Source organism: Haemaphysalis longicornis, unplaced genomic scaffold, assembly GCF_048455015.1.
Source record: "Haemaphysalis longicornis isolate Haplotype H1 unplaced genomic scaffold, Haemaphysalis longicornis Haplotype H1 scaffold_16, whole genome shotgun sequence".
NCBI classification, from domain to species: domain Eukaryota; kingdom Metazoa; phylum Arthropoda; class Arachnida; order Ixodida; family Ixodidae; genus Haemaphysalis; species Haemaphysalis longicornis.
Window position 1 is genome coordinate 47378 of NW_027526266.1, and position 14454 is coordinate 61831.

Sequence of the window (14454 nt, forward strand, 5' to 3'; positions counted from 1 at the left end):
ACTCCTCCAATGCTTCCTCATCATCCTGCGAGCCGACGTGACGGCGCAGCACGTCCAGCGCATCCAAGACCTCCTTTGCTGTAGGCAACGGGAATGTATCCGCCTCTGACGAACCTTCATCATCGCCGCGATCTCTAACAGTTTCTACAAGTGCCACATCCGACATTTCTTCTGTAGACACAGCATCACTGTCAGCGTACAAAAAGTCATCGAGTGCAACGTCGTCGGGTGCTCCACCATTCGCGCGAAGTGCATCCCACGCTTCGGTGACGTCGGGTGGGTTTGAAGGTTCCTGGGGTTCTTCTTCATCGACTTCAGTTTCTGTTACCGCGGACACCCGGGCGTTCCTGAAGCAATTTGCGACTGTGTGCGCTTTTACTTCCTGCCAGGAAGCAGCAAGCATCTCAATCGCTTGGTAAATGTCGATTTTTGTCGGTCGTTCCAAGCGTATATCCAAGAGGATCTTCTGTATGATGCGACGACGATAGCAACACTTGAAGCTGTTTATGACCCCTTTATCTAACGGCTGTATTAGGGAAGTGCAATTCGCAGGGAAGTACTGCAGCTCGATGTTGGATAGCTGAAGGTCTTCGATGTGGTGCGCGGAGCAGTTGTCAAGCAATAGGCATATTTGGCGACCCTGACGCTTGACATCTTCGTTGAATGCCTTCAGCCATTCGCTAAAGATTTGTCGGGTCATCCAGGCCTTCGAATTGGCCACGTACTTGACAGGCATCCGCTTCGTGCCTTTAAAACACCTTGGCCGGGCATTTCTTCCAATAACTAATGGCATCCTTTTGTCGCTGCCATCACTGTTAGCACAAAGCAAAACCGTTACACGGAGTTTGCTCTGCTTGCCGCCTCGACAATCGTCCCCTTTGAGCGCCAGCGTGCGATTCGGCAACATCTGGTAGAACAACGCAGTTTCATCGGCGTTGTACAAGTCCGCTGCCTCATAGCGCTTCAAGATGTCAGGCAGCTTCTCGACCACCCACGAGGCAGAGGCATCGCTGTCAGCGGATGCGGACTCACCGCTAATCACTCTACCGACGACACCGTGCCGGCTCTTGAATCCTTGCAACCAGCCGTTACTTGCCTTGAAATCGTCATGGCCAAGAATACACGCAAAATCCTTGGCTTTCTGTTGCAGGATTGCACCACTTATGGGCACGTTTCGCGCCCGTGTGTCCAGAAACCAGGTAAAGACAGCCTTGTCCACATCAGCGTAAGTTGACGTCTTGAGCCTTTTCTTCTTCGAACTCGTTCCCGACTCCACAGCGTCGCGGATGCTGTCTTTCGAATGCAATATCGTCGACAGGGAACTGGCTGGGATATTAAATCAAGCAGCAACGTCCTTCCTCTTCTCACCCGCGGAAACCGCATTTACAATCGCAAGTTTGTCTTCAAGAGACAAAACCTTGCGCTTCCTCGGCACGGAGCTCATTTTCACAGCGAGCGCTCACAACGATACCCACGACGACGCCGCGCTGAGAATGCGCTACGCCTAACAACAGAACACCTACCGGACCAGCCTAACCAGAGTGCGCTCGCCCGTTCGGCACGGCAGCGCCACCAGACGTCACAAAACATCGATGCTCGCATGGATGGCACGCACTTGCTTGCTGCAATCGTATGCGTTCTACCCGCCATCTTGCCCCATATTTTTTCCCCTATTATATAGAACTTGCGCGTTGTATTTACAAATTTTTAGTAGTGTTACGGCTCAAAATCATAAATGATCAGTGCCGCGAATTCGTTACATTCAGGTCGATTACCGCAACACCTTCGTTACGTGGAGGTCACAAATACATGGACTTCTATGGAGATGGAGTTGGGGATTGGAAAAAATTTGTTAAATCCAGGAATTCGTTACATGGAGGTTCGTTACATCCAGGTTTAACTGTATATATTTTGCAGCTGCTTTATTGAGCTCGGTGGGCGGCGACCATTCCCCAGACCAAGTTTTTCTTAGTATCATCAGGGGGCCCTGTTGAACGCGGCTATACATCATCTCAAACGGCGAGGAACCAGTGATCTCATGAGGTACTTCCCTGTATGCCCATAGCAGGCAAGGAACTACACGGGGTCTCATTTGCGACCCCTGTCAATTATTACATGCTTCAGCATAGCTTTAATCCACTATGCCATTACAGTGTGGATGTTCAGGCGTTGAAAATCTCATTCGGATTCCCAGGCACTCGGCTAGATCCTTTGTCAGCGCCGCGCTAAAGTTAGTGCCCTGATCGCAGCAGATCAGCCGAGGGGTCCCAAACTGCGCAAACATCTCGAGGAGAACCTGGCACGTTGCTTGAGCCGTCAAAGAGCGGAGCGGAATTACCTCGAGCCACCTAGTACACAGGCCTATGAGGCAAAGGGCATACCTGTGACCGCGTGCCGACGCCGGTTCGATTGGGCCAACACAGTCTAAGGGCACAACCTCGAGTGGTTCTTGCGGCCCTGTCAAGGGGGTTATTGGGACATGGTCTGTTAGTCTCTGATTAGCAAATGCCTTGCACGACTGGCAAGACAGGCAATACTTTTTCACGTCGCGCGTCACTTTCAGCCAGAAAAACTACTACTACTACTAAGTGGTTCGAGTGAAAAGGAAAGGAGATGCACAGGGGATATTATTGAGCCCAGCTGGGGGCTCACCTGCATACAACCCAGTGCGGGGGGGGGGAGGAGGGGTATATAAATATTAGAGAGGAGAAAGGGAGTGATAAAGGGATAGGTAGGCGAGCAACAAGAGCGAGGAGCCTCGACGTGAATCTCCGTGAAGCAGCAGCAATGGTGCGTCCAGCAGACTATTGTCTATAGGCGCTGGGCAAGTCCTGTAGCCTCCAAGTGGGGCAGCAGGAGGCGGAAGACGTCACGGCGGGTGCCGTCGGGGCCTGCTGGGTGTAGCAGGTTCTCCAGGCGCTGGTGGGGCAGCCCAAGACGTTGGAGCGAAGTCTGCAGCACTCCCCGGTGTGCCGCAAACTCTGGGCAGGAGCAAAGCAGGTGCTCCAGCGTCTCAGGCTCAGGACAGTGGGCACAGGTGGGGGAGGAGCGGCGGCCTTGGCGGTGCAGTCGGGCTGCCACGTCAACACAATTCAGCCGCAGCCGGAGCAGCAGGCTGCGGACGTCCCTGCTCAGACGCCTCGGGAGAACCCGAGGGGTCTGGCCACTCACCACACGGTAGTCTGGGTGCATGGCAAGGGCCACTTTGGCAAGCTGCTGGCGTGCAGCGTCGAATGCTGTGACGTCCCGGGAGACGGGGGTGACTGGCTGGTGGGCACCCTTGGCCAGGGCGTCGGCCGCGTCGTTCCCCGGGATCCCCATGTGGGACGGCAGCCACTGCAGGCGGACGTCGCAGCCGCCAGAGGCAACCGCATGGAGCTTGGCAGCCAACGATGTCTCTACATGCCCGCAGGAGCTGGACGGCTGGTCTGCCTCCCGCAGTCGTAGCAGAGCTGGCCGGGAGTCCGTCAGGACCAAAGCCTGGCTGTCCTGGCCCGCCCGTTCCAGCAGCAGGTCCGCAGCCAGGTGCAGGCCAGCCAGCTCCGCAGTGGTCGACGACGCGGGGAAGGGCAGGTGGCACGTTCGGCTGGCGCCCAGCGCAGGAGCCGTGCAGGGAGCTGCCGCGGTGCCCGTGTGGGGCAGCACCGAGCCGTCTGTGTAGATATGTAGGCGTCCGCTGGCACCCTCGTGCAGCAGGGCAGCCACCTCCTGGTAGATGGCCGCGTGTGGGGTGGTGCGCTTGCTGCGTACCCCGGGGAGCTTGGTGGCGATCTGCAGGGCCTCCCCCGTGCCAGGCAGAGGCGGCTCCAGACGGGGCCGCTGCGGCACCACGATGTTCTCCTCGTAGAGCCGCAGCAGCGTGCCCATCTGCGAGTTGGGCCGGCCTCGGAACCGCTGCAGCAGGGCGGCCCCATCCAGGGACCTCTGCAGCCGGTCGATGTGGCGCAGACCCGCCTGGAGTGCCCGCATCTCGACGGTCCAAGTGGCCGCCTCGGTGTAAGGTGCCCGCCACGGGAGAGTACCTGGGGAGGTCAAGACAGAGCCGGATGGCCCGGCGCTGGTCCAGCTCCAGCTCCCCCCACCGGCGGCGCTTTAGCGTCACCAGAGGCAGCGCGTACAGCACGGCCGACGTGGCCATGCTGTTGTAGATACGCAACGCCACGGTGGGAGCACCCGTTGCCACGGGCCAGCAGCTGCCGTACTCCATGCAGCACCCCGGCAGCACGTCGCTGTTGGGCCCGCACGGCTGGGTTCCAGGTCAGCCGGCAGTCCACCAGGAACCCCAGGTATGTGACTTGGAGGCGCCATGGGAGGGGCTTGCCATTCAGGACAAACTCCGGCGTTTGGCGGCGGGCGGTCTTCCCGGAGGGGTGCCGCATGAAGGCTTGTGTCTTTGCCTCGGACAGCACCAGGCCGCGGCTTGCCAGGAAAGCCGCGACCGAGTCCAGTGCCGTCTGCAGGCACGCCTTCACGCGCCTGTTCTCCCCGGTGGGCCCGTGCGTCCAGATGGCGATGTCATCGGCATAGACCGCCATCCCCACTGGGTACTGGAGGCCAGGGGGGATGCAGTCTGGAAGCGGGGCCAGCACCACGTTGAAAAGGAGGGGCTTAGCCCGCCCCCTTGGGGCACCCCAGAGCAGACGTCCCGTGGGCTGCTGGTTGCCCAAAAAAACGCACTCCGCATGCGCTGGTTTGTCTTTTGAGAGAAATGACCACCACACTGTCTGTCATGTGCGAGCACAAGTACCTCCTTGCGGCGTGATTCAGGGAGAACCAGCTGCTTACACGGTCTACCGTTTATCACTTCCGCGTGAAAGAGAAGGCCATCCTCTATCACTATCCCATGTGAGTGCTCGCGCCTGCTCCCTTAGCACCCTCGAGCAACACATCATCCCTTCTTCGTTCTCCTGCAAACGCCGTCTTAGCCGTGGTATTATCCTCCTGTGGCCGCGCTTCGACTGCCGCTGCCTGCGCGATTTCTTCACTTTCCAGGTTATCCCCCCACTCGTCTGACTCTACTTCAAATTCTACGTGCTCTACGCCTTCTTGTCGTGCCATGTCTTTCTCCGCCTGTACAATCCTACTGGCGAGGTCATCGGCTTCCTTCTGGGCCCGCCTCAGCTCATCGTACAGATCTGGCATAAGCAATGCATCCACACCCTCAGCCAACTCATCAGTTACCGCACAGAGTGCTTGCAAATGCAGGCTCATGCTACCGTTTCCTGCACCTAAGCTCGAAGGGAACGTGCATGAGGTCTGCCTCGATAGTGTGCCCAAATGCACCGCGCATCCTGAGCTTGCCTGAACCCCTTAATGGCATCGGGCACTAGCTCCTTTCTTAACGCCGATATCTCCGTTCCTGAATCTAAGAGAGCTTTCAGCGGGGTCTTCCCCGAGCTGAGCTCAATCCATGTCAGCTTGGACACCGGCGTCCCCTTATCCGTGCCACACCCCAGTACCTCGCTCGACTCGCAGAGTGCTCTCGCAGTTAACACTGGGAACTGCGATTTATTTTGCCCCTCAGCAGCCGGCTGCTCTTTCTTATCTTGGGGGCAGTAATACTGCAGGTGACCGCTGCGGCCGCAGCTGTGGCATTTCGGCGGGGGCCTGTGCTCCCCTTTTGTGTTCTTATCCGCAGGCTCGCGATTCCTGTATGCGTGTGGCACCCCATTCACTTCACTGTTTCGCTGGTTAGCGGTGCGATGTCTGGGCCTGCTATCTTCAAACTTCTGCGCAAGCGACGCGACTTCCTTCAGCTTTAATTAGTCTTGCGTTTTATGCTGAGGCATACGAGCGCAACTCATCATCCATGAGTTGCTTGGCATGGATTCCCCTTTCAAGGGTCCGCACTCGACCAGGGACGCCTGTACCCATTAAGGGGGCAGACTGGTCTTAGAGCTATTTTTTTTAGTTACCAACCAATTTTAATGAAACTGCACTGTGTTATAGAGTTTTTTGTGCTGATTTCAAAAGATTTTTTGTAAGTTGATTATATTTTGAGTTAATTAGTGATTAATTGCCATTATTTTGGGTCACAGTTACAAAATAACCACTCCATACAAAATGGCAATTACCACGTGGCTAGGCAGACAAATGACTAAAGAATACAACATAGGAAGAACTTTTTTGATTCAGTTATTTTTGGTCGTTTTACAACACAGGGAACTTCGCTTCTTCCGCGCTCTGCCAGAAATGGCTCGCAGGTGTGCCAATTGAACACAATAATAATTTTCCAGTGCCTCAATTTGAAAAATTTGTTTCCAACATTGTATTCTCCACACATTTCGGTATCAAAAGCAAAAAGAATTAAAGTTGTACCTGCTCTGGGTGCCAATATATCTGAGGATGAAATGCTAGCTTTGCCTTTCAAGAAAAGTGCCGTTTCACCATCGAATTCTGTGCTAACTGAGCTGTAAAGTGCACTTTAAAATGCTATTATATTATAATAACAAAATATGATGCCTTTTGATGAGAAAATTTACAGACTGATAGAAAAATGGCCGTGAAGGCCAAAAATGCCATTTTTGAGAAAACGCTTTTTTTGACAGTTTTTCGGCCCCAAAGACCCAACTGCCCCCTTAAAGAAACCGGTGGGTGCCCGGCGGCACCAGGATTCAAACCCAGTACCTTCCGCATACGAGGCGAGTGCTGTACCTCTGAGCCACCGCTGCGAAAACAGGGAATGGCCATGCGACCCACTAGCTCGTTTCCCGCAACAGAACCTACCTATGATGTCACATGTGACAGCTTGGGATTGGCGGAGCAGCTTGGGATTGGCAACTAGCAGTGACCTCAACTCATCCAGGGAACAGTTGTTGCGGCTTCGGAGATAATAATCCAGCAACACCTCAATTTTAGTGACAAATTGGCCCCATGTCTCATTCCCCTTTTTGCACCTGTAGAACCTCTGTCTGTACTCTTCTGGCGTCAACTTTAGCTCTTCTAGGATGGCGTCCCTGACCTCCGCATACAAAAGCTGTTGACCAACCGACTTGTTCACAATGAGCATGTGGCTCTTTTCGTTCAGAAATGGAAAGATGATGGATCCGGCTGCCTCGTCAGGAATCTCGCACGTCTTGATCATGCTTTCAGCACTACGGAACCATGCAGGCGCCAGCTCCTCCAATTCCAGCATCGGGGCAAGGACAGCCCGCAATGTATCCGCGTAAATTTTAAATTTTGACTTATTTGCACTCGCCCTGCCACTGCTCCGCGAACTCTGCAGCTTCAGTTCTTGAAATTTCAGCTTCTTAATCTCCAACTGGACTTTCAGGGCTTCCGGCTGAAGCTTAAGCGCGTCAGCATTGCTTTCGCTCGCTACTATCTATTGCCCTGTCACCACTGGCGGATTGCTCGCCTCTGTCTGGTTGGATGAATTCGACCCATCCCCCTCTACCACTTCTCTCTGTTGGTCTTGCAACTGTGTCGTGGGTGCCATCATAGAACCGGAGGAAACAAATCAGGGCCCACCTGTGTTCACTCCCTGTCCGGTTGTTGCGTCGTCGTCGACGTGGCCTCTCCTAGTGCTGCCGATTCTGCTGCTGGCTCTCGGTCAGCACCTGTTGTTGTTGCCGAGGCCCTGGATTTCGAAGTCTTGAAGACCCACTGCGGGCCTCTCGTAGCGCCGCCGATTCCGCTGCTGGCTCTCGGCCAGCCCCTGTCACTCGTCGAAGCCCTGGATCTCGACGCCTCGAAGATACGCTGCGCTGCTCCCGAAGATTAGGTCAGGACTGAGCTCCCGACGCCCCTCCCGGAGTGGTTGCGACGCCTCCGAGCCTCGGCTCGAACCCTCGGAACTGCTGGTCATCGTCGATGCCAGGCGCTGCAGCCACTCTGAAGCCTTCGCTTCTCGGTGATGCAGCTCTCGCCCGTCCCAAGGGCGTCCTCACCGCCGCAGCTTGGAGTTTCTGCCCCTCTCGCGAGGACGCCACCCCGTACTCTTTCGTGTCGCCTCTACAGCTCGGAGCACCCGCTCTTTGGGGCCTCTCACTGGATGTCGCCCCAGTTGTGGGGTAGCCTCTCCGTCATCCACCGGAAGCCTCTCGAACGATCCTGGCCATGGCATCAGTTAAAGGAGCCATGAAGAGAAAACACAAGTTTGGATCATTCAAAAATTTGCCTTGTAAGAATCATACTAACACCACTTTTAACGTAAACTTAGCCCAAATAAGTTACATAATTAGGAAAACAGGGAATGGCCATGCGACCCACTAGCTCATTTCCCGCAACAGAACCTACCTGTGATGTCACATGTGACAGCTTGGAATTGGCGGAGGGCGGCAGAAGCAAACCCAAATTAGGCGTAGCTTGAAAGCTTGCCGAACGAGCCATTTGCGCTTAAATTTAAGGCACATTCTTTTCAAAGCCGTAAGAATGGTGAGACAAACAGTGGAAGTTACGAAAGCGCACGTGAACAGAAGTGCGCATGCGTACTGCTGTTGGTACTGCATGCACAATGCTTGGTTTAGCTTCACAGGACTGCGGGGCTTTGGGGTTGTCTCAGACTACACTTGCCGACTGACGCAAGGAACGGTGTCTGACGTGATCATATTTGTCAAGTGAGCACTATGTTTTACGAAACGATGATTTTCTCCGTGAACAAAAACAAGCCAGGTTTAAATACGGTCAAAAACAAACCAAAGGCCACGGAGAAAGAAATTCTTGCTCCATGCCAAAGGCAGAAAACGGCTTGCTACGGTATGGTGGCACCATCTAGGTTCACTAACGGCAAACAAGGCCTCCCAATCGGCTGCAGAGCTATGATTCCTAGAAATATCTTTCTAGGGACCATAGCAGAGCATTCGGTTCCTGTGATGTCATTGCAGATTACGAAAACGCACGATTTAGCGGGAAAATCAAAATTCTTACCTAAAAAATTTCTTTGTGAATAAAGCATCGTTTGCATTCGGAGAAGTGCATGGGGCACTATAAAACAAGAAATCTTTCGAATAACAAAAACTTGTATTTTGTCTTCAAGGCTCATTTAAGTAAGATTCCCGCTAGTCTGGACGCTAGAGGAGGATCGGTCGATGGATGAAAGATGTTGAAGACGGCTCGATGATCAGAGGCACGTAGCTGACGACGGTTTACCACATGACTATTTACAATTTATTTACAGTTGCAGTGTACAAGGCATGACAAGTTAGCTAGCGGACTTCTCGTCCGCTCAGAAGCCCCTAACAACCTGGATTTTATTGAGAAAAACCCGCCCACAAAGAGGGCAGAACCCAAGAAAGAGCGTAGGACACATAATTAACAGTTCTGGCCGTTTATAGGCCGCACAGCTGAATGGGGTCCGCGGCCCCCAACCACGAGAGAAGAACAAAAAAGAAAACGGCACTCAAAAGGATGCTCCAACCCCCGGCACTCCTAGTCAAAACCGACAAACAAAAAGAAACCTCGCGGGCAAGCCTTCGCCACCAGTTGATGGAACCCCTTGATCTTAATAGCCTCCGTAAAGTAGTAATAAATGTTTCTTGCTACTTCTTCAACATCCACGCCAAATGCATCCAAGCCGCGAAAACGTTGTGCACTTTGTGCAAATTGCGCTTGCCAACATCAACTAAGAGGGGGCCACTTGGTTTTGAAGCTTGTTCTTGACACTTTTCATAACATTAGGCCCGTCGCTAAAGAAACAGACGAACCCTTGCTTCGGGAGGTCCATCATAGCCTCTTTTACGCAGCTGACAATTACTTCAGAAGTGGCATGTCCTAGGTTGAACGACCGCACGTGTTGTACGACGACTTGTTGTTGGTTGTTGGAAAAGTACCGTACAGGAACGTCCATTTGTTGGACCCTCTGCTCGGGCTTTGGTGTTTCATCGATCATGAGAGTAGTGCTCACACGGCTCACCTGCCACCTCTGCTTCAAAATACGTGCCGAGACCGTCAGATACAACACGAGACAGCTTCACCCTTCCACAGCCGAACCATTTAGCAATCACTGTCTGCAAACATGCACCAGTACATTTTAGTTGCTGTGTCTCTCCATTAAAAAGAGATCAACTTCGAAACAGCGGACAAGGCAAACATTGCTTCTGCCTGGCATTTTTTATCTTCAAGCAACGAACCAATGGACCCCGGGAGAAATATAACATGCCCTGCACTAAACTGGGTGGAAGGGTCCTTGTCTCTGTGTCTTGCCGCCATTTCAATGTGTTTTTTCGTTCCGGCATGTCACTTCTGTTGCTCCTGGCTGCGTGCAAGAAATTGTGCAGTGGCACAGTATGCAAACGGCCTCTGTACTCCTGGTACCAGTTTTGCGCCACAGAATTATGGTGCAAAACTGGTATTATGGGGTCATTGTTGGAATTATGGGGTCGTTGTTGGAATTGACTTCATTGGAAGCTTCACCTTTGAAAGAGTCATGCTTCTTGCGCCGCACTCCAGGCAGACGACAAGCCCAAGAAATGTCGTTATCACAGTTATATCGATAATAGATAATTCTGTGCTGTTTCCTTTGCCTTCGCTCACTATGAGTTCAATGTTCAGTAGCTTCAACTTGCATTCCTTCGCGCACTGCAATTACAAGGGCTTCTTCAAGTTCATCGCCTCTATGACGGCTCCACGGTAAAGAGTACCGTGTTGACGTGGTCTTGAATGTTGCTAGACATGCCAGATGGCGATCCGATGATGGGATTTTCCGAGAAGGTGCTACAGCTAGGACCCGGAGAGAGCAACACCGCTGGAACTGCTTCGTGTTGGTCAGTTACAATGTTATGCCGTCTGGACCGACTTCTGTTTGGGGAAAAGCTTCCGCACTACTTTTTTCTGTCAAGATTTATCAAATTTCTTTCTCTTCGCGGAGTCTTCTGCGGCGGTGTAGGGACCGGTGCAGATATACCTAAACTCCTTACTAACCAGCTGATGAATATGCATCATTGACTGCTCACCTTCTAAATATTTCCCCTATCCAAAAAGAATTTTTGAGATATAGTTTTGTCCTCTAGCCCTTTGACACGCTTCGACGATTTCTTGTGCGCTTTTGTCCTTTCAAAGTTCAGAGGAACGTCAGGTGGCAGGCATCCGAGGGGCCTAATGGGAAGGCCATGTAACTCATTAAGGCCGATGAAAATAGTATTGGTCGGAAACAACATCTACAAAGTTTTATAGAAATACGCTTGTTTTTCTGAAGGTACAATACCGTACTTTAGGAAGTATGCTGGGCTCTTGCCATGCAATCCGAAAGTTCGGTGCACAAATAGAGGCTCTTGCTGAACCAGAGTTATCTTGGCGCATGGAACTAGTTGAAGCATCCATGTTTTACGCAAAGGGTAGCGTTATAGTTTTCGCAACACTATTTCCACCTTTTTGTGACAGGCATGCAACTCAACTGTTTTTCAAGCTTCTAGCAAAAATGTCCGTGCGGATCAAGCGCAATAGTGGGCACAGTGGAAGCCGGAAACCTCTTGATGCTTCTGTCGTGTACACCAAGGCGCATGTATTGCCTTGGTATTAGGTGGGTGAATGACAGTAAGTCCAGCCGCAAATCTCCTCCGTGTGTAAGATGTGTTGACTACGGTCATGTTGATCATTGGCATTGCTTTGGTTGTTGCCAAACCCAGCAGGTTCTTCATCAGGCTGTAGAAATTTTAAGTGCGAATGCACTTTATAAGCGACCCCGAACCTTCCGCCGTCCGCATAGCAACAGCTGCGGGTGCGCGCGCTTTTCGTCTTCCTTAGCAACGGGGGAGATGGGCGCGCGCTGCCTGGCCGCTGACATGGCACATACCCACGTGGGAGATTGGCCAGGAATAAGTGCGAATGCACTTCTTAAGCGAGCCTGAATCGTCGCGCTCGCATAGCGCCTCCTCTCCCCCCTCGCCTACTCTCCTAAAGCCCCTTTACTACTCTCCAGCTCGCAACACCCTCTCTCGGCGCGCCAGCCAGGCCACTACACTAATAAAAAAAAAAAAACAGCATCCGGCGCCAGGTTTCGATCTGCGGACTTTGCGGCCGCAGCGCGACGCTCTACCGACTAAGCCACGGACGCGACGTTGATATCAGTGTCAGTAACGCGCCTTATATCTTTAACGCATTCAAACTACGTCGTCAGCGGCGTGCGTTGGCGACTCAGCGGCGTTATAGCGGCTTGATAACTGCGTGGTGTACACGTGATACTACAAACCCGCTAGTTCTGCATTCTCTCACGTGACTGCGCCTCCTCTCCCTTCACTCCGGTCGGCGCTTCGCAGCTGCGGTGCGGTGCGCTCCTCCTCTCGAACATACACGTTAATTCACCAAGATTTCCGCAGAGGGACAAACGAGGCGTTTTAAGCCGAACGTGATCACGAGGGGGTGTTAATGTAACTAACGGGCAAAATGCCACCAAACTTCAACAAACTCCCCCTCATAGCATCACCCCGTGCTTCGCACTTCCTCATACTCCCCTTCGGGGAAATGCGGGGGAATTTTTTTCAGTGTTCACTGGTAGATGAGGACAAACGCCCAGTGAAGGCAAAAGGCCAACAAAATTGCTTCCTTTGGGTGACTGGTTTTCAGCATTTGGTCCTTGATGTGAACGATGCATGTTTTGAAGGGGCCTTCGACATCCCCATCCCAGACCACCAGCGGGCGCTTGCTGAACCATCGTGCCTGGACCGAAAAAGTTAAAAGTACAGCACTTGAAATCTGCACATTCATGTCTAGCTGTGTTGATAAGCTGTAAACAGGCTTTCCATGATGAATGACAAAAAGCAAGCTAATAGCTGCATGAAGTCAAATAAGACTATCATATTGCAATCACCAAACCATACAAGGCATGCACACATGCATAGCACTTGCTATTTTATAACACAGCACTTGTTCTTAACAATAACTGTTTGCTAGAATTTGATAACACATGGATGTATACATTCAGATTATTTTAATAACTGTTAGGGTTTAAAGAAATGCTACGACAGTAACACAAATGGCACTTGTGAGGGGATGTTAGTGCAAGAGATGGACATATGCCACAAAATACTACAATCTTAATGCGCAGCAGACGTAAACTTATCGGGTAGAGAACTCAAGTGCACAAGATTGCTCTACCTTTCCTTTCACAAGTGTTGACTTAACTTTGGCTGCTCGGGGCAACGTTGTCAAAAATGCCAAGGTGGTCAACAGTGCAAAAATAACACAACACAACATTATGTAGAGCTGATTGCTATGGGGTAATAATCAATGTCTCTTGATATTTGAAGTGCTTACTGAATGTCTCTTGATATTTGAAGTGCTTACTTTTTTCCTTTAGTTAAAATTAATTGCTTCTAGGGCAGTTCCAATAAATTCTAATGAAAGCATGCACCCAACTTTTTAGCCGTTATTTTAGAACAGCATGTATTACAACTGAATGAACGTAACAATGCCATACTTCAAGAAGCAACTTAGTGCGGCACACTTGTGAAAAATGGTCTGCGATAATTACACCTAATAAACAAAGAAAGTGGGGCGATTTCAGGGCCCTCTTTTTGGTTGTTTTAATTAGGATTTTTCTTGTTGCATGTCACTACCATCAAGTACTTGGCATGCACATGCCAAGGTAAATATAACTGGTAGCGAAGCTTCCATAGAAGCCCATACGTTCAGAAAATGGCGGCTCTTAAGCTGCTCATGGGGCTTAGCGCCATCTGTCTGAGGAGGGAGCACTTCCGGCGGAACAAAAAATAAACAGGATGTGACGCAAGATCCGGTCAGAAAGTGACGTCATTTTGGTGGCATTAGCGGGAAAATTTGACTTCAAAATAGCCTTAGCAGGACTCTGATCGCTGAGGGCTCATGTCAGTGCCATCTGACGCAAGTTGGCGAGCCCTTGGCGTGTGTGCTTCAAGTCAACGCCAGCTTATACTCGTGACTAGAGAAACGCACTTTAGCATACTGTCGTATGATTCGCCTCGGTGTTTATAAAAGCATCTTGCATCTTCTCTGAACCTTTATTCTGTATTCATGCCTTCCACTGCTGTATAAAAGCAATCAGTTGTTTATTTTGATTGCAGTGGGTGGCAAACGTACCCCCACCCCGACAATTTTTTTTTCTGCCTTGGGATACAGAGCACAAAATGACACTTGACCACTCTCCCCGCCCCCCGTTCATATAAAAAAACGTGCCCACTCCTTACCCCGATACCAGTTTCTACCAACGCCACTGCTGGGTTTAATTGCGTCGCACATACGCAGGTTGCGTGCGTGCCTTAAGTATAGATCAAGGTTATATATTGCTTGCTTAGTTTGTGGACTTCTGTTCTAAGAGAAGAAATAACGCATAGTCATTCTATAATCAAGACATTTGAATTTTATTCCAGGATAAACATAAAACAAGTTTACCACACTGCACAAAATCAGCACGTATACAATAAGTACAAAACGTTCGTGGGCACTACATGCATTATGATTTTCCTTACGCGCCGAAAAATTGACTTTACCCGTAACACATAGCATTATGAGCAATGAAAGCGTCAACAGCAGAACTACTTC

At 51.2% G+C, this 14454-nt stretch overlaps 2 protein-coding genes and 1 pseudogene across 2 annotated transcripts in view; 1 reads left to right on the top strand and 2 right to left on the bottom strand.

Moving 5' to 3' along the window:
* The window catches only part of LOC144166150 (uncharacterized), a 35597-nt gene extending 32042 nt beyond the window's left edge, over positions 1-3555 (top strand). Inside the window, exon 4 of the mRNA XM_077695754.1 lies at positions 3413-3555. The gene's annotated coding sequence lies outside the window, so the exon portion shown is untranslated. The remainder of the gene's footprint in view (positions 1-3412) is intronic.
* Positions 2812-7135, bottom strand: LOC144166186 (uncharacterized). Its single transcript, XM_077695785.1, has 4 exons — positions 6989-7135; positions 4181-4652; positions 3172-4022; positions 2812-2919 (listed from the first exon to the last, which is right to left on the bottom strand). The coding sequence occupies exons 1-4, from the start codon at positions 7133-7135 to the stop codon at positions 2812-2814; spliced, it is 1578 nt and encodes a 525-aa protein (XP_077551911.1).
* A 525-nt stretch (positions 7136-7660) lies between these two features.
* LOC144166187 (uncharacterized) lies at positions 7661-10613 on the bottom strand (annotated as a pseudogene).
* Between the last annotated feature and the right edge of the window lie 3841 nt (positions 10614-14454).